The sequence below is a fragment of the Dinoponera quadriceps genome, unplaced genomic scaffold (genome assembly GCF_001313825.1).
Source record: "Dinoponera quadriceps isolate SergipeBrazil2010 unplaced genomic scaffold, ASM131382v1 scaffold37, whole genome shotgun sequence".
In the NCBI taxonomy this organism is placed as follows: domain Eukaryota; kingdom Metazoa; phylum Arthropoda; class Insecta; order Hymenoptera; family Formicidae; genus Dinoponera; species Dinoponera quadriceps.
Genome location: NW_014554446.1, coordinates 2,903,335 through 2,921,646, shown reverse-complemented (window position 1 = coordinate 2,921,646; position 18,312 = coordinate 2,903,335). Strand labels below are relative to the sequence as shown.

The 18,312-nt window shown below is 34.1% G+C and overlaps 4 protein-coding genes across 9 annotated transcripts in view; all 4 read left to right on the top strand.

Moving 5' to 3' along the window:
* The window catches only part of LOC106749020 (alpha-tocopherol transfer protein-like), a 1,958-nt gene extending 1,512 nt beyond the window's left edge, over positions 1-446 (top strand). Inside the window, exon 3 of the mRNA XM_014628050.1 lies at positions 133-446. Coding sequence (XP_014483536.1) covers positions 133-390 — 258 coding nt within the window. The 3' untranslated portion in view covers positions 391-446. The remainder of the gene's footprint in view (positions 1-132) is intronic.
* Positions 447-2,476: 2,030 nt separating this feature from the next.
* Positions 2,477-6,551, top strand: LOC106750159 (alpha-tocopherol transfer protein-like). Of its 3 annotated transcripts, XM_014630308.1 has the most exons (5): positions 2,477-2,527; positions 2,726-3,052; positions 4,885-5,248; positions 5,440-5,635; positions 5,738-6,551. In XM_014630308.1, exons 2-5 carry the CDS (start codon positions 2,769-2,771, stop codon positions 5,743-5,745), a joined length of 852 nt encoding a protein of 283 aa, XP_014485794.1. In that variant the 5' UTR covers positions 2,477-2,527; positions 2,726-2,768; the 3' UTR covers positions 5,746-6,551. The 3 variants fall into 3 exon arrangements, with proteins under 3 accessions (XP_014485794.1, XP_014485788.1, XP_014485781.1); XM_014630302.1 differs by lacking the exon at positions 5,738-6,551 and having other exon boundaries at positions 5,440-5,697; XM_014630295.1 differs by lacking the exon at positions 2,477-2,527 and having other exon boundaries at positions 2,769-3,052; positions 5,440-6,551.
* A 722-nt stretch (positions 6,552-7,273) lies between these two features.
* On the top strand, positions 7,274-12,294 carry LOC106750096 (alpha-tocopherol transfer protein-like). Of its 4 annotated transcripts, XM_014630187.1 has the most exons (5): positions 7,274-7,289; positions 10,515-10,604; positions 10,691-10,996; positions 11,198-11,561; positions 11,818-12,075. In XM_014630187.1, the coding sequence occupies exons 3-5, from the start codon at positions 10,713-10,715 to the stop codon at positions 12,073-12,075; spliced, it is 906 nt and encodes a 301-aa protein (XP_014485673.1). In that variant the 5' UTR covers positions 7,274-7,289; positions 10,515-10,604; positions 10,691-10,712. The 4 variants fall into 4 exon arrangements, with proteins under 4 accessions (XP_014485673.1, XP_014485682.1, XP_014485689.1 ...); XM_014630196.1 differs by lacking the exon at positions 7,274-7,289 and having other exon boundaries at positions 10,499-10,604; positions 11,818-12,294; XM_014630203.1 differs by lacking the exon at positions 7,274-7,289 and having other exon boundaries at positions 10,513-10,604; positions 10,708-10,996.
* Positions 12,295-15,601: 3,307 nt separating this feature from the next.
* On the top strand, positions 15,602-17,131 carry LOC106750118 (alpha-tocopherol transfer protein-like). Its single transcript, XM_014630224.1, has 3 exons — positions 15,602-16,071; positions 16,255-16,618; positions 16,874-17,131. Exons 1-3 carry the CDS (start codon positions 15,788-15,790, stop codon positions 17,129-17,131), a joined length of 906 nt encoding a protein of 301 aa, XP_014485710.1. The 5' UTR covers positions 15,602-15,787.
* The last annotated feature ends 1,181 nt before the right edge of the window (positions 17,132-18,312 follow it).

Below are 18,312 nucleotides of genomic sequence, written 5' to 3'. Positions count from 1 at the left end.
GGGGGGGGGGGGAGGGAAATAGCGCGAAATATACCTGCAAAATTATATCACACCAAGGGTTTGTTTTGTTAAAGTTTTCCATGGAAATTTATTGAATGGAACATATATAATGTTGATAATATCTTTTTACAGGTATATGTTCATTCGTCGTTGGAAAACGTGAACAAATACATTCCAATAAAAATATTGCCCAACGAATGTGGTGGGAAAGCAGGTCCGATACAGGAATTATGGAAAACGCAGTTGCAGAAGATCGAGAACTTTCACGAATGGTTTCTGGAAGACGAAAAGAATCATCGCGTGAACGAGTCACTACGGATCGGTAATAGTAAGACATCTAGTGATTTGTTCGGCGTGGAAGGTAGTTTTAGACAAGTAGAAATCGATTAAGTCAATTTTGAGATATATAAGTATCATATAGTGCTAAGTTAATGACAAGGAAAGAAACCTTTGCGCAAATATAATTTAAAATGTTTATTTCATTTATAATAAACGTTATTAACTATAATATAACTATATAATTAACTATATAATTGGAAACTATATATAATGGGAAAACTATATATAATTGGAAAAAATATATAACTATATAAATGTTATGTTAACTATATATGTTAATTATAAACTGTAAATATGAGTATTAAATGTTTAATAATTGTTACGCTGCCTATTTTTCTGGACATTTCTATCAATATCATATGTAATGTAAATGTTACTTAGTATTTACTAAGTAGTGGGCACATATAATTTTATTCAAACTTATTATAATCTTATATTCATAACACGAACTTTTACCACACTTGACTAATGTTTTTAACGTGAAAAATCATCTGGTGTTGTTTTGTATCCCCAACGAGTTTTTATAAGCTTATGCTATATTATGAATAAGACGGATCACTGCCAATTTTCGTTGCACATTTAGGTCTCTAACAGTTAAACGCTAAACGTAACGGTTGTAATGCTAAACAACTTGAATATATAATCAGTATGCAAAATGTTAGCAATGTACCAGCAGATTGGCAACATATTCGATGAGAATGCTATTGCAGAATAATTTAATTCTGGATGGTAAATAAAGATAGAATGATGCGTGTCGTTATCCAAACAACGATATCTCATGGGATGTTCTGTGGACGCCCTTAGAACATTGGGACATCCTCAGGACACCTTAAGGATGTCCTTAGGAGATCTGTGCTGGGTGCGAATGTTAAGTAGAACCTGCCTACCGTAAAAAGTCCGGTTAGCAATCCATTATATTACATCTAAAATAATCTAGAGAATTCATAATATAGGGAATTACGAATATAGGGAAACATCTTTATGAACAAACTTTGATACGGACGGGATCCGACAGCCTACATTGTTGATTGGTTGATTTAATACAATTTTCTATTTGGTGGCCCAGCGGAAAAATTTTAGGCATCGATCGATGTGAGTGGACGTGTGTTATCGTAGAATGCTAGATATGTATGGTCTATTCTTTATAGCTGCACTGCTGAACTGATGCAATAAGTTGAAGTGAGAAAACACATATTTGAAAATTTATAACAAGCCGTCGAACTTCCAATCCGACTGATGTTCAATCAATTCATTTCCCAAAATTCCTTATATTAGAGATTCCTTATATTTTTCAGAATATTTCTCACGTATAATATATTCCCAGGTAGCACAATAACGTCGGAGGATGTCAAATTGCTGTCAATAAGACATCCTCTGACGTCACTCTGCTATCTTTTGTTTGGATTTGTGGCACGTTATTAAAAGTACTTTCCAGCACTATATGAGGAAACAAAAATTAAGCGGAATAACAAAATTTTATGTGTAAAAAATTGCAATAAAGCCACATTAATATTTCTTATGTTGATTTTATAAAATATCTACACAAATATCTAATTGATTTTATAAAATATCTACACAAATATCTAATACAAACAACTAATTACTCATCTACGGAACATTAATGTCAAGTCTAATTATTGCCAAGATACAATATCGAAGACTGGAAGATTTCTATGAATGATTATCTCCCTCGATAGTCCCTTTAAAGTAAAAGTCTATTATAATCTGATCAAAATATATAAAAATATAAACTTCCTTCGCACGGAAATCGACCAGAAGCAATCATGCCTCATCAATATATTCTTTGAATAACTAGTTTGAATAACAGATTATTGAATTGGTCTACTGGAAAGAATGACGCGCATACATTATATCCCAGCAAACATCAAATTACAGTTACATAATTGCTAATAATTTCCTACTCAATAATATAACTGTTATATAACACATGCGTTATACATAACACGCGGATATAGATCCGTCATTGAGCATTTTCATTTATTTTAGCAACGCGAAAAATATATATGTACAATATATACGTTGAAATGAATCATACGAATTTCCAGGCTGGGAAAAACCGATCATATATGTCATACAAGGCAAACTTCAAGAGAAATACGGTTACGCAATCACGAATAATATGGCAGTAGCGAACAGTTCACTATTAACGTCGAAACACTACGGTCAAGTGAGTATACGACATGACGGATTTCCTTTCTTATAAAGAAAACAGTCATTGATCAAATAGATTTGCATCATTATTACACAATTTAACGAAGAGTTATTAATAGTAGTTAATTTTTATCAAGATGAATAATAAAAGATGGAGTCTGATAAACAAATGCTCATCTGCGGTAATCATTGATAGAGATCAATCTTATGACAGTGAAGTACGAGAAAAACTTGAAGGAAAATACGAGTCTTAAGTGATGTCTTCGATAAAGTGCATTACTTTCGAAGAAGAACTGAGGAAAAATCCAGAACTAAAGTTATCGGATATACGGATTCTCAGAGAATGGTGCGAAAAACAAGCACATCTGCCGAAAATCCAGGACGTGGAGCTCGCCGTATTTCTACACAGCAATTACTATCATATAGAACCGACGAAAAGTACGATCGAGAATTATTATACTTGTAGAACTCACGCGCCAGAATTATTTTCCAACAGGGACATACGGAAAGTGAAACGATTACGAGACACTTTCAATGTCATGTGAGCATAAAATTTCTTGATATTTATCTAAATAATATATTCATAAGTGATTTATTACAATAAGTACAACACAAGTTCCCTCCATGAGAAATTCAAATAGATTCAACAACTAAATATAAAAAATCATACCCGTGTCTCAGCGTCTTACCAGATCAAGTCGTTTACGTTTTTTTTTATGCAGTTATTTATTTATCATATTCGTCTCATGTTGATTTTTTAAAACTGTTCTAAATTATTATATGTTAATTATTAATAATTATATGTTAATTTGTTTATTCAAGTAATTGATGTTTTTCCGGGTACAATTGTCCGCTGAATCCGAATATGGTGATACTGAGTCGGTAAAGTTGAAAATCCTATAATATTTACACAAAAAAAGGAACTGATTTATATTATTTTTTTTTAGATTTCCATTCATTTTCCAAGTTTTCCACAGATTTTGTTAAGAATCTTGGTCGTTTGCTCAATGGTCGCAATGTCTTGGTGAAAACGTTCACCATGTTCGTCACTGAAGTCACCTAAATTTGGTGGAAAAAAATCCAAATGAAAAAAGATTCGGAAACTAGCTCTGCTGCATTCTGCTCTCTGAAAGTAGCCGAGACGTGGCAAGGCCTCACCTACTGAGAGCTGTCTCCCCACTACCCGTTTCTCGATAAGAGAGCGGTTCGCGGATCTGGAAAATTTGCCCGAGCAAGGTCGAAAAATAAGCTGATTTCTTATTGGTTGACGTGAGCCACGTTGTGCAGAATAATTGACATTTAAGAAATGAAAACGACTTGATCTCGTAAAACGCTGAGATACGGGTTATGTTGGTTTACATTTATTTTTAGAATCTTTTTCAATTTCTCATGGGAGGAAGAAGAACTCGATTTTTATCGAATGATGTTACATATGAAAACATATTATATAGTCTTATTAGAAATTCTGTCAGTCAAATTTCAAAATTTTGTCTCTCATTTCAAGAAATTAGAAATTAATATCTTTTTAAGCAATTCCTGATGTGATCGATTGATAATTAGCCGCGATATCTTTACATCTGTTATTGAAATGGAGGAAGTAGCTCTGATAAGATCTGTCTATGTACATATTTTTTTCGTAGTACAGATAAAATTGATCACAAAATTATATTTACTGCACTTTTGACTGCGAGTCACTCGGAAACAAATCGTCCGATGTGCAGACATGTCACACCTGTATTCGTTAATGCATATAGATGCATATAGATAATGCACTGTAGCGCGTTACGGCATTGCGCGTTGACGCATTAAACATTATTTATGAATTATATTACATGTTATTATTAAAAATATAAAATATTAAACACAAATCATTTTTCCCCTTAAAAGACGGAAAAACGAATTCACCTTGTATAATGAAAATATTTTTGCGTAAAAATAATGAGCGTTACATTCAAATTCAATAAAAGCAGCTAATTCAATAATAACAGTTTATTAAGATAAATTTGTTGTAATAAGTTCAAGTTTCGGTATTTTGAACATAAAAGAAATATTTCCACAGATAATTTATTGATGATAATATATGTATTATCCATTGTCTATGTATCATCCATCCATGTATCATCCATCATTCCACAGATAATTTATTGATGATAATATATGTATCATCCATTGTCCGTGTATCATCCATCTATGTATCATCCATCATTCCACAGATAATTTATTGATGATAATATATGTATCATCTATATTAATCTTAACCCTTAGCATACAAATAAATATTAATTTTGAATCCTTATATAGTTGTAATTATATAATTTACATTTTTGTTAGAAGTTTTTATAAATGACCTTATTTATGCTTGTTAAAAAAAAGAACCAACTTTCAACTAGAGGCTAAAACAAAGGAGGGATATAGCATAATATTTTCTCGACTTATCGACGTGGATCCTACGCATTTCTTCTACAATGAATCAGCAAATGCTAATTTTATGTCGTACGAGGAATATCTTTGGACTCACGGATCGACATTGGGACAAATCTTTGTCAGTGATGTCACAGGCTTCGCAATGGGACATATGGGACGTATGAACTTAGTAACTATGAAGAAAATACTATATTACGTCCAAAATGCTATGCCAATGCGCCTCAAAGGAGTTCATATGATAAATATGTCGCCAATGGTCGAAAAAATGTATAATATGATGAAACCTTTAATCAAGGATGAACTGATAAATTTGGTAAAAATCTTTCAAACTTTTTTAACAAATGATAACGTTGTGTTAATGATTATTTGGTTACTGGGATTACATTAAATATTAGAATAGATGTAATATTAAATTAGCAGTGTTATTGCTTATTAATCTCTTTAATCTACTAGAGAATTCCGTTGAATGAGAGACATACGATATTAAATAATGCCTTTTTTCAGATACACTTTCACACATCTTTGCAAAGTGCGAGCGAATATTTTCCAATAGAAGCATTACCTAACGAGCTTGGTGGGAAAGCAGGCACATTAGAGGAACTTAAAAACGCAAAATTAAAAAAAATCGAGAACTTTCAAGAATGGTTTTTGCAAGACGAAAAAAATAATCGCGTGAACGAATCATTACGGATCGGCGAAAGTAAGACATCTAATGATCTGTTTGGAATAGACGGTAGTTTCAAAAAACTAGAAATCGATTAAGTCGATCTGACGATGTACTAATTACAAAACGTACTGCTAGATAAATAACGAATTCGAGGAAAGGGAAATGCTTCTGGCTATTTATTTCATTAAAATGATAATTTGACTTGTGGAACGTTACAGAAATTTATAAATATCCACAATGAGAACATATAATTGATATGCCGAGTGATAAAGATTGTAATTAGTAAAGAAGATTGTTATTAATAAAATCAAAATCACTAATTAGTTATTACTTTTGGTCTACGTGGTAATTAAAGTCAACTTTCGGAAACCAAGTAAATTTCTTTGACATAAGTAATTATTGTGCATTTTTACTGTTGTGTAATTATTGTGCATTTTAACGTTTATATTGCTATTTTATTTATAGTCTTCTAGTTAAAACATAATATTTCATCCGACATCGGTATGGAGCTAGTTGGGCCAAATGTACCAACTAACTCCTTGTAATCTGATGTCTTAAATGAAACGTCCCTTTGTTGGTAATTGGATTTGTTTTGTTAAATCTGACGTTGCCCGGCTCAGTTTTCGGTGTAGCCATTGCGAGAGTCAACAAGCTAGATCCACAAATTAGGATTGCGAACCGATTGCATAAGACGTGACAACCGTTTTCTCGTTTAGATAATAATAAATTTGGCCTAACTTTGAAAAAGTTTCACCCTGAGACTTCTTGAAACATTCTAGAAATGCCTGATTGTAAAATCACTTCGCGAAAACTTGTGTGCCTTTATGATTCAAATTACCTCTAGAAGTGGCTCAACATGCCCCAAAAGTGAGGTACGTTGAGTCACTGATTTTTTGTACTCAAGCCGAACGTTTTCTTATTTATAAAATATATTTAAGATCGATGTGTATTTAATTAATGACCTGAATAAACATGTGATCCTCTAAGTCAATTTTCACTTATTTGTCATAATTATGAAAAAATTTATAACAGTTTAAAAGTTGTCCGACCAGCCTCGCTCTACATTACCTCGCAGCAAATACATTTGACCTTTAATAGTCAACTTTTAGCAATAACAATAAAATTCGGATCAGAAGATGAGATTTAGCTACTAAATCATTTTTCTAAATACAACGAACTTATGCAGTTCGATTAGTCATCTTTCTGTAATTTTATCGAACAAATGCAAAATAAGCGTAAACAACCAAACTGCTACCGAAGAAACTAAAATTTCTCAGTTAGAGTAAACAAATCTTGAGCTTCTACAGGTAGTTGAGATAGTTGTAGCATAAAGCGAGTTTTTTAAAAATTCGTTAAAACTTGTTATATGTATATAAATTTGTTTGAATATGACATAGGTGTTGACGCAATTTTAAAATGATTGGCTATTCAGTAGCTGAGATATTCGCAATATAAGGTAATACTTTTTTTATGTGTTCCTTGAGATTATACATATTTCTTACGACAATACGCACTTCCTACACTTATATCCCTCGAATATCCTCCATACGTATTTCTTGAAGCGTTCTATCTTAACAACAATTTTTTGTGACAGTCCAACTCGCATGCGATCGGTCGTCGAGTGCAACATTGAAAGTCTAACGTCGCGTAGAGAAGTGGTGTCCTGAGTGAGCTCGCCGAGTTGCTGGTATTCGATAATTTCAATTATAAACAATTTGTTAGAAGAATTACAAGTTATTTTGCCAAATTCATCAATTCTGCCTTGATGAAAGGTTTCATCAAATTTAATGTCGTCTTAACCACTAGCGACACATTTATTACGTAGATTCCCTTTAAACGCATTGGTATAGTGTCTTGGATGTATAACAAACATTTCTTCAACACCGTTAAGTTTATGAGTCCCACATGCCCAATTGTTGTGCCTGCACCATCAAGGATAACGATGAATCCCGGCTTCGATCCGTTAGACCACAAAAATTCATCGTACATCATAAGACCGGCACTCATTGTTTCACTAAAAGAAAAATGCGAAACGTCCGTGTCGAAAAGGCGTCCTAATATTATCTCATATCCCTCTTTTGTCTTAGTCTCCAGGTAAAGAATAGTCCCTGTTTTTAACAAGAATAGTATACGTGTTACTATATCGTATTTATGTGTATCATAAAATTTATTCAATCAACATCTAAAATGCTAGGTCAGTAACAAATTCAAATAAAAAGGTTTTTGGGAATGTTTACAATATCTGAATCTAAAATCGTATTAATTTCAAGAACCTAAATTTTTAGACAAATAATATAATTTAGACAGATGGGCAAGGGCGAATTAACAAATTATTATTTTCGAAGTTAAATATATCTTTATAAAACTGTAGATTGCTAAAAACTTAAATTCCCCCTGTCCCTCCATCTCCCTCGCTACCTTCTCCCTCCCTCCTTAATTCAATTATACCGGGATATATGAGAGTTGTTTGATAAATCTGGTAAAAAAGCAAGTAAAAGACATTTTTTTTTTAAGAAAATCGCCTTTACTTCTCAACATAATCTCCATCAAGAGCGATACGCTTCCAGCGAATTTCCAATTTTTTTAATACCGTCGGAAAAGTAAGCTCTAAACCTGTAAAATACTTATTGACGGCGACGATGACTTCCTCATTTGACGAGGATTCTTTCCCATCAAATTTTCAAATTTGGAGACAGGAAGAAATCGCACAGGACCAAGGTTATGAACTCCATGTTTCCTTGTAATCACGTTCGTCGAAGTTTGTGTATTCACGATTATCAATCCTACAGACTGAATTTTCAAACGAGTCACGATTCAGCAAAACAATACATTGTTCTCAGCTCGTCTAAATATCATATATTAACACAATGCAATCTTCGACACGCTAGTGACGAATATTACTTCTACATGACATTTGCACGTTTCCCAAAGTCATTCTAACAAATTTCCTCCACAGTTGTCATTTATTTCTTGTAATGAATATTTTTAGAAATTCGCGCGGTCATGCAGGATGCATTTGATCTTCGTTAACATTTGCGTACGTGCTGGTAACAGTTGAATCGAAATGTTGGTAATATAACAATACCGAACACAACAGATGATGATGTTTCTTCCTCGACTGTGTCATAGAAGTGGCACAATAATATCGTAATGAAAGTAATATATTAGGTTGGGGAAAAAGAAATCCATTATTTTTTCGGTAGATGGTTGTAGTGATCGATATCTCGTAAAGTATCGATCAAACAATTTCAGATTTATGCTCGTTGGAAAAGTGACATTTCGCACTAAAAAAATTCTTTTGTTGTTTTTTGTTTGGTCCATTCAGTTGTGAGTTACAGGGTGTTAAAAATGGAAGTCAACAAAGAGAAAATTCGGTACATTTTACAGTTTTTCTTTGATAAAGGCGAAAATGCAAGCCAGGCGGCTGTAATTGTGAATGGTATATGGTGCCGATACTGTAACAGCCAATTACGTGCAATTTTGGTTTCGTCGATTCCGTTCTTTTGATGTTAAAGATGCACAGGTAGGCTCATCGTCGAAAATGTCGATAAAATCACAGAAATAATCGACCGGCATGTTAGCAGTCGTAGCATCGCCCAGGAGCTCAAGATCGACCATAAAACAGTTTTAAACCATTTGCACAAAGCTGGATACAAAAAGAAACTCGATGTTTGGATGCCACACCAATTAACACAAAGAAACATGATGGATCCATCTGCGAAGCCTTGGCCAAACGGAATGAAATCGACCCATTTCTTAATGGTGACTGGGGATGAAAAATGGGTCGACAACATTGCGAAAACGATCGTGGTCAAAGCGCGGTGAAGCAGCTCAAACGGTGGCCAAACCAACGGCCAGGAAAGTTCTGCTGTGCATTTGGTGGGACTGGAAAGGAATCATTTATTATGAGTTGCTTCCATATGGCCAAACACTAAATTCGGATCTCTACTGTCAACAACTGGACCGTTTGAAGCTAGCGATTGACCAGAAACGGCCAGAATTGGCCAACAGGAGAGGTATTGTGTTCCATCAGAACAAACATGTCTATAGTGACTCGCCAAAAACTCCGGAAGCTTGGTTGGGAAGTTTTGATGCATCCACCATATAATCTGGCACCAAGCGATTACCATGTTTTTCTTGCATTGCAAAATTTCCTTAGTGATAAGAAATTGGCATCAAGAGAAGATTGTGAAAATCGATTACTAGAGTTTTTCGCCAATAGGGACCAAGACTTCTATGAGAGGCATTATGAAGCTACCTTTAAAATGGCAACAAATTATAAAACAAAACGGTGCATATTTGACCCAAATCGGACAATCCGAAACATGTTAAATAAAGTTTTGAAGTTCACGTAAAAATAATGGATTTCTTTTTCCCCAACCTAATATTTATAAGTAAAAAATAAATTTAAAAAACAAATATAATTGACAATTAATGAATTTCCCATGTGAAACGTTAAGATAGATCGTTTGTAACAATGTCGCCGCATATGCGTAGTACTGAATACTGTAATCCAATTATAATTTCACATTCTAATCCTTTATTGTGTTACTTCGCTAAAACGATAATCACATACGAACGAATCAATTATCAAAATTAGTAAAATAGAAATAACATCGACTATTTCACTTTTACGTTTCTCGCCTCATATGATTCTCGCTATGCAAAGGCATAATAAATATTCAATAAGAATCAACAAACCATGAACTTGTCCGTTTATTAATTATATACGCCAATCAATAGGATTATGTGGCACTTTGATAAAATGGAACGTCAGCGAAATTCTCATATTACGTATCGTGGAAATCACAATATAATCACTATACAAGGTTCAGCATTTGTCACGCTATGTATGTTGCTATTTCAGCGACACAGCCTTTAAAAGGCCGATTACATCTGATATGACTTTCAGTCAGTGTTTGTCAAGACGTTGAGTACAGTCCTTGTACACTCCATCCTCTGCGCCGTTTGCGTCCAAAATAGGTGAAAGAAAAATTCACATGTAAGTATCAAAATCTACGTTGGGTGTAATATTTTATTAAATTTTACCGAAGATTTCACACTGACTCAACGATCTTGCTTTGTAAGAGCTTTGTGATTCTAAGTGAATATGGCCGAGATAAAATTGGTGTCGTTCGAGGACGAGCTGAAGAAGAATCCCGAGTTGAAGGAGGCGGACATACAAATGCTGCGAGAATGGTGCGAGAAGCAGCCTCACTTGCCGAAGATATCGGACAGCATGCTGGCGTTATTCTTACACAGCAACTATTACCGACTCGAGCCGACGAAAGCCAGTATCGATACATTCTACACAGTCAGGAGCCATGTCCCCGAGTTCTATAACGACCGGGACCTCGTGAATAACAAAGAGTTGAAAAAGGCTTCTCAAACGGTGTAAGTATGTTTACTTCCGACCAATTAGCATCGTAACCGGCGACACTCTTGTATGACAAATCGAGCATAACGATGTATTATTTAGAAATGTTGCGCACACGCGTAACACAAAAGAACGATTTTATTATTCATTTATTTATTTGTCTATTAACGGAAAATACCCTTGAAAAAAAAAGGAAAAAAGTATAATTTCATCAATAGGACAAATCAGATCTTAGAAGGAACTACTCGGGAAGGCTACAAAATTATTTATGGAAGACTGATAGACAACGATCCGGCACAATTTGTGTACAACGACGCAATGAAATTGCTCAATATGGTGATCGACCTGTGGCTCTACACGGAAGGTACATGCGACGGTCATGTTATAATATTCGACATGAACAACGTTTCTTTCGGTCACGCCGGCCGTTTGAGCCCCATGGGTTTGAAGAAATTCCTTTATTACCTGCAAGAAGGGCTGCCCGTCCGACTTCGGGGCTTTCACTTCATGAACGCTTCTCCCGTAATAGACGTTATCTTGAATATGATGAAACCCTTCATGAAAAAGCAGCTGATGGATATGGTAAGAACAAAATTGTTACCTGTGATCGAATCAAAGTCTAAGATTTTACTTTACAGACAAGAAAGATAAGAATCGAATTAGGTTGAAATTTTCTCGGAAATTATCAATTTTTCCGGTAAAGCTGTATCGCTTGGATTACATTCTTCTTAATTTAAACAGATAGAAAAAGGAATTTTATATTTACTTTCTCGTTACATTTGTCGTACCTGTGAAATATTTTTTCACGGTCATTTGATAATTGAAATTTAAATTTCAGTTCCATATGCATACCACAGCCGAGTCTGTGCAGAAATTCATACCGCTCGAGGTCCTCCCGAACGAAGCGGGTGGCAAAGCCGGGCCTATACTCGAATTAAGCGACAAAAATGTCAAATATATGGCAGACAAAGCAGCGTGGTTCAAAGAAGAAGAGGCCAATTGCCGCGTCAATGAATCTTTGCGACCCGGCAAAGCGAAGACGGCGACGGATCTGTTCGGCGCCGAAGGAAGTTTCAAGAAGCTCGAAATCGACTAAAATCGAACAGCTTTGGGAATTTTTTTTAGATCTTTGGGATTTATGTCCACAAAATTTGCATTTTTTTTTTTAGATAGACAATCCTATTTCGAAAGATCAATATAATATCTAGTAAATGGAACATATCTGAATATAATCTGTCCCGTATGTATTTGACAACGGTGAATATTGAAAAAGTCTTATAAGAATGTACAGGTGAAAACTGTTAAAATTTTTATATTCATTATAAATAAATACATATGGACAACAAATATATAAATACGCTTGGCAATTACGAGTTTTCTTATAACTATCATATCCGAATAAATATATCTTTAAGAAACGTATAACTAATCGAAACTTGAAAAGAAAGAAATAGTAAAGTCGTCGAAAACGATCCTCATGATGTTTTCATCATTTTAAAGTAAACCACAATCTGAGGGGCTAGTCTAAGAGAATTACGTTTTTAAAAAAGTATCTTTGAGACAAGCGCTCGTGATGTGTTAGCAAATCTACCACTTGTAAATGTATTAGATTTATAAAATTTGCGATAGAATGGAAGAAAAACTATTAACTAATAAACAACAGTACAAAGTTCAACAGGATCTAAGTCTAAACTCATGCAAATTTCAAAAACTGAATCTTCCAATAAACGACGACTAAAAAATCTAAATCTAAAAACAATTCTATAATATATGTATAAGGGAATTAATCGATTTATTATTTTCCAAGTTAAATATACCATTGTAAAGCTCTACGTAGATTAACAAAAACGTTTACCTGTAACCTTTACAGGTCTACAACTGGGAACAGCAAAATTAAGCAAACACTTCGTAAAGCGATATCATTTTTTCAATATATTAGGTGGTAAACTTAGTTCCTGCGGCTCACAGTTAGATGACGTTAAATTTGCTTTCGATTAAGTCATGTCTCATGATGGTAATCGACCTGGAACAAGCCCAACCGTCTTGAGGGTTGAGATATAACAGTAAAAAGGTGGATTTTTGCCTTTGGGCCTTATGTTGGGCCTGTTCCAGGTCGATTACCATCATGAGACATGACTTAATCGAAAGCAAATTTAAAAAGGAATAAAATAAAAAAAAACAACAAAAAAATCGAAAGTGGCGTACTTTGCGAAATTTCGATTTTAAACTTTAAAATCTCAAAATAAGGGCGAAAACTACCCCCTAAAATTTTATAAATATTTTTTTCAGATCCTACGAGAAAAATGCTATAAAGTTACAATGGTTTCAGATTTTTTTTATTGACACGACGACGACGACGAGAATTAAGAAACTGGTAGTCGAAGCAAAAATTCGAATTTTATGACAGCCATAGAAGCTCATAGTGTGGGTCAAAAAATCCGAAAAAATTCGACAAATGTTTTCTAAAATAGTACTACCGATTGCCATAGGTTTCGATCAAATCTAATTTTTGAGCGTACCCCAATCACATGGAATGACCCATATCTCTTCATTAACGATTTATGATTATTACACAGCTAATTAACCACTCTCTGAGAACTGTTCTTTTTACTAGATCATTTTGCAAGTCCCGTTGCAGATAGAACTGTCTTAAGATAACACGTTAGTTATATTGGCGTTTATTTAACCTATTCAGAGACGAATTTGTCGAAATTAACTCAAATTACTTAATTTTGATGAATACCCTCGGTATTAGCGGTAATTTGCGACCGCTTATCACGACAAGCACCATAAATGTCACGCGCTGCCCGGGCATTCGGACAACTGGCTGCCGCGCGCCAGGTTGGCACGTGTTAGAAACTCGCAGATTTCAAACGTTGATCGTCTTCTCTAATTTCGCTGAAATGAAACCGGTATTAAATCAGCCAACATGTTCGCAATTGATCTATGACTATTAACAAAATTAGTCCTGTGATAATAATTATAAATATATAAAATTCAAGGAAAATTATGTGAAACAAGTTCCAGGTAATAAGTATGAAACAGAATTCAAGACGTAGCGTTCAAACGTACTCGAAATACAGTTTTATTTATTATTAATAAATCGACAGAGAATGTTACATACGAGAATTAATAGCGAGTGAAAGAAGTCTTGCGAATGATTTTTGGAGGACACAATGGAGTCAACGGAGAGAATAAGTCGCTATCAATCGTCAAGCGCAATATTTACAGCAATAGAAGTAAGATAGTGGTGAAAAAAAAAAATTGAAACAATTAGATACATAAATAACGCGTATTTCTCAATCACTTTCCGTTATGTTACGCGTCATTTGTCCATTTTTCCTTTAAAGAGAATCAGTTCGACGGGCGTTGAAAGAATTTATGCGTACATGAATATCTGGTATAAAGGATTATAAATTTTAAAAAATAACTTTCTCTACAATTGTTGAAAAATACATTTGCTTGCTATTTTCTACGGAACATTATTCAGTTCTTTTTAAGATTTAACCTCTCACCTTAATCTTAATATTTACTTCTCACCTACAGTAGGAACAAATAGCCAGCTAGTGTGTTTTCATATTCCCATTTATTGGAAATCATCAAGTTTGCTGTCATTCTTACTAATCAATCACCGAAGAAATCGCAAGTCGACAATATAACACATTTTCATTTTCACTTTATGAACGCCCCTCCGATAATAAACGCTATTTTGAATATGATGAAACCTTTCGTGAAGAAACAGCTGATGGATATGGTAAGAACGAAATTATTATTATACACATGGCCGAATAGAGGCCTAAGATTTTGTTTCCCAACTGAGAAAGTTAAGAGTCGGGTTAGGTTTAATTTTTCTCGAAAATTATTAATTTTGTTCCGGTAAAGCTGTATCGCATTTTCGTGTCGATGAAATAGCGTGTTTCATAAACTTAATACTATCTTCGACACGATCTTCCAATGACAGATACTATTTTTAGATACTATGACGCTTGTACGTTGTTTCTCAGAATTCTAAGATTTCCTTGTAGATGCTATTCTTTACTCGTACGCCTTTCAAAATACGTACGATGCATTAATGTTCATTAATTGTTGTGCATCCGTTAGTAATAATTAGATCAAAATTAGTTAGTGATGTAAAAATGCCAAACATAACTGAGACGATGACATTTCCTTTCTGATCGTCACAGAAACGTTACAATAAAGATAACTTATTTATACATATAATAAATTTAAAAAAAAACAAATATAAGAGACAAATAACGGATTGAATATTAGGAAAGAAGGTTTGTAACTGTACATGTGCCGTATTAAATACGACTTTTCAACTAGAAATTTATAATTTTACGCTCGAGTTCCCTTCATTTTAACTTTCGTATAAACATTCATATTAACTTATCGGTAGGATAATTCGTAAACTAATTAAGCGAAGTTCTATAATAATCCATGATAACACGGAAAATAATGCAATGTTTTTACGCTATTCATCATAAAAATGCATGAGAGCGTAATAACACGTTACCTTAGAATATACTAAGTTGTTACGCTATACGTTGTGCCGTCGTTTCAGCGCAGCACACTTTGAAAGGCCTATTATATCTGAATGCAAATCTCAATCAGTCCTTTCACTAAACGTCACTCACGCGATCCGCGCTTAGCGTTGCTCTGTGTCCAGGATAAAAGTTAGAAAATCTAATAATGTTGTGGCGCTCGTAGAAACGAGTCTCCGTGTGTATGATATTTAGCCGAAGATATAAGACTCAACGCTCTTGATTCTACTTCGTCGGAGGAATTTTGTGATTCTATAAGTTAATATGGCTACGATGAAACCGGTGTCGTTTGAGGAGAAGCTGAAGAAGAATCCCGAGTTGAAGGAGGCGGACGTAGAAGCGTTAAGAGAATGGTGCGAGAAGCAGCCTCACCTGCCGAAAATATCGGACAGCATGCTGGCGTTGTTCTTGCACAGTAATTACTACCGACTCGAACCGACGAAAGCCTGTATCGAAGTTTACTACACTGCCAGGAGCCACGTCCCCGAATTCTTCAACGACCGGGACATTGTAAATAACAAAGAGCTGAAAAAGGCCACTCAAACGGTGTAAGTATATTTACGATTAGCATCGTGAACGTATATCTCTTGTGTGTTAAAACAAGCTTAACGATTTGTCACTCAGAAATGTTACGTATTAACAAAATGGACGGTTTTATTTAGTTATTCATTAACGAGAAATATTCGTTAAAAAGAGGAAAAAAAAGAAAGAAAAGAACATTTTATCGACAGGACGAGCCAGATCTTCGAGGGATCTACCCAGGAAGGCTATACAATTATTTATGCACGACTAATAGACAGCGATTCAGCACAATTTGTGTACAACGACGCAATGAAATTGCTCAATATGGTGATCGACCTGTGGCTCTACACGGAAGGTACATGCGACGGTCATGTTATAATATTCGACATGAACAACGTTTCTTTCGGTCACGCCGGCCGTTTGAGCCCCATGGGTTTGAAGAAATTCCTTTATTACCTGCAAGAAGGGCTGCCCGTCCGACTTCGGGGCTTTCACTTCATGAACGCTTCTCCCGTAATAGACGTTATCTTGAATATGATGAAACCCTTCATGAAAAAGCAGCTGATGGATATGGTAAGAACAAAATTGTTACCTGTGATCGAATCAAAGTCTAAGATTTTACTTTACAGACAAGAAAGATAAGAATCGAATTAGGTTGAAATTTTCTCGGAAATTATCAATTTTTCCGGTAAAGCTATATCGCTTAAATTACGTTCTTTTTACCTTGAACCAATAGAAAAGGAATCTTTTATTTACTCTGTTACGCACATATGTGCGGAATACTTTTTTTCACAGCCATTTCGATAAACTTTTGAATTTAAATTTCAGTTCCATATGCACACCACAGCCGAGTCCCTAGAGAAATTCATACCGCTTGAAGTGCTCCCAAATGAAGCGGGCGGCAAAGCCGGACCTATACTGGAATTACACGAGAAAAATATAAATAAACTGATAGATCATACCGCTTGGTTCAAAGAAGAAGAAGCCAATTGCCGCGTCAATGAATCCTTGCGTCCGGGCAAGGCAATGTCAGTGACGGATTTGTTCGGTGTCGAAGGGAGTTTCAAGAAGCTCGAAATCGATTAAAATTACTAACAATCAGATCTTTGGAATTTACAATTATGAAATTTGCATTATTTTTAGATAAATAATTCTGTTTTGAATGATCAATGTAATATTTGGTAAATAGAACAAATAGTTTATCTCGTATATATTTAGCAACGGTAAATACTGAATAAATGTTTTATCGCGGCAATCTTACCTAGCTAAGTGGTATCCGTAGTGTTTTCTTTGTAGAACAATTATTTATTATTTGAAATTATTTATGATTGAAATAATATAAAACAATTATTATTACAATTTTATTATTATTATTACTTACAATTCTTATGATTGTATTATAATTGAATTCTTAACTTAGAAATTTCAATTCAAAGTATTTTTAATGCAACATTATATCTCATTCAATCAAAGACGGTATATTGTTCTTCCAATACAATAAATTTTATTGAAACCAGTGACAAATACAATTGAATCATTTGCAAATATTTGTGACATCGACGTTTCAATAAATCAACATATTTTATTGTTTCAACTAATTCTTTCCGTGTAAATTAAAATACTCTCTTTAAAAAAAGTATCTTCTGTTATATTGCGCATAACTTTTTTTTAATGCAACTCAGTTTGGCGGGCATTGGAAGAATTTATGCGTGCAAAAACATCCGATATATATATATATATATATATATATATATATTACATCATACCATTATGTTATATATATATAGAAATAGAAAAAAAAATTACTTTCTCAATAATTATTAGAAGACATATTTTGTTTACAATTTTCGGTGAGATATCATTAAAATTTTTTTGTAGATGTTGTAATATTTATCTTTTACATACAATACAAGCAAAAAAAATCAAATGTTTACGACTGTCCGGGTTAGCTATTAATCACCGAAGAAGACACGAATAGACGAGTAGTCTATTCGTACTCGTCTATTCGTGTCTTCTTCGGTGATTAATTAGTGAACGAGATTACGTGGAAATAGCGTGTATAAATGTAACACAATCTTTGACACGTCAATAACGAATATTATTTTCACGTGGCACTTGCACATTCCCCAAAGTCATTGTAATAAATTTCTTCAGGGATATTATTTCTTTCTTGTAATAAACACTTTTAGAAATACGTATAATTATGCAAGATGCATTAGTTTTCTTTAACTTTCGAGCATATGTTAGTAACAATTGGAACAAAATAT

Excerpts from the sequence above, each read along its gene's own strand:
- LOC106750159 (XM_014630295.1), top strand. The coding sequence starts at position 2,769 with ATGTCTTCGATAAAGTGCATTACTTTCGAAGAAGAACTGAGGAAAAAT. Across the intron at positions 3,053-4,884 it reads CGAGACACTTTCAATGTCAT|AACCAACTTTCAACTAGAGG; the intron begins GTGAGCATAAAA and ends GTTAAAAAAAAG. Across the intron at positions 5,249-5,439 it reads AGGATGAACTGATAAATTTG|ATACACTTTCACACATCTTT; the intron begins GTAAAAATCTTT and ends GCCTTTTTTCAG.
- LOC106750096 (XM_014630196.1), top strand. The coding sequence starts at position 10,713 with ATGGCCGAGATAAAATTGGTGTCGTTCGAGGACGAGCTGAAGAAGAAT. Across the intron at positions 10,997-11,197 it reads AAAAAGGCTTCTCAAACGGT|GACAAATCAGATCTTAGAAG; the intron begins GTAAGTATGTTT and ends TTTCATCAATAG. Across the intron at positions 11,562-11,817 it reads AAAAGCAGCTGATGGATATG|TTCCATATGCATACCACAGC; the intron begins GTAAGAACAAAA and ends TTTAAATTTCAG.
- LOC106750118 (XM_014630224.1), top strand. The coding sequence starts at position 15,788 with ATGGCTACGATGAAACCGGTGTCGTTTGAGGAGAAGCTGAAGAAGAAT. Across the intron at positions 16,072-16,254 it reads AAAAAGGCCACTCAAACGGT|GACGAGCCAGATCTTCGAGG; the intron begins GTAAGTATATTT and ends TTTTATCGACAG. Across the intron at positions 16,619-16,873 it reads AAAAGCAGCTGATGGATATG|TTCCATATGCACACCACAGC; the intron begins GTAAGAACAAAA and ends TTTAAATTTCAG.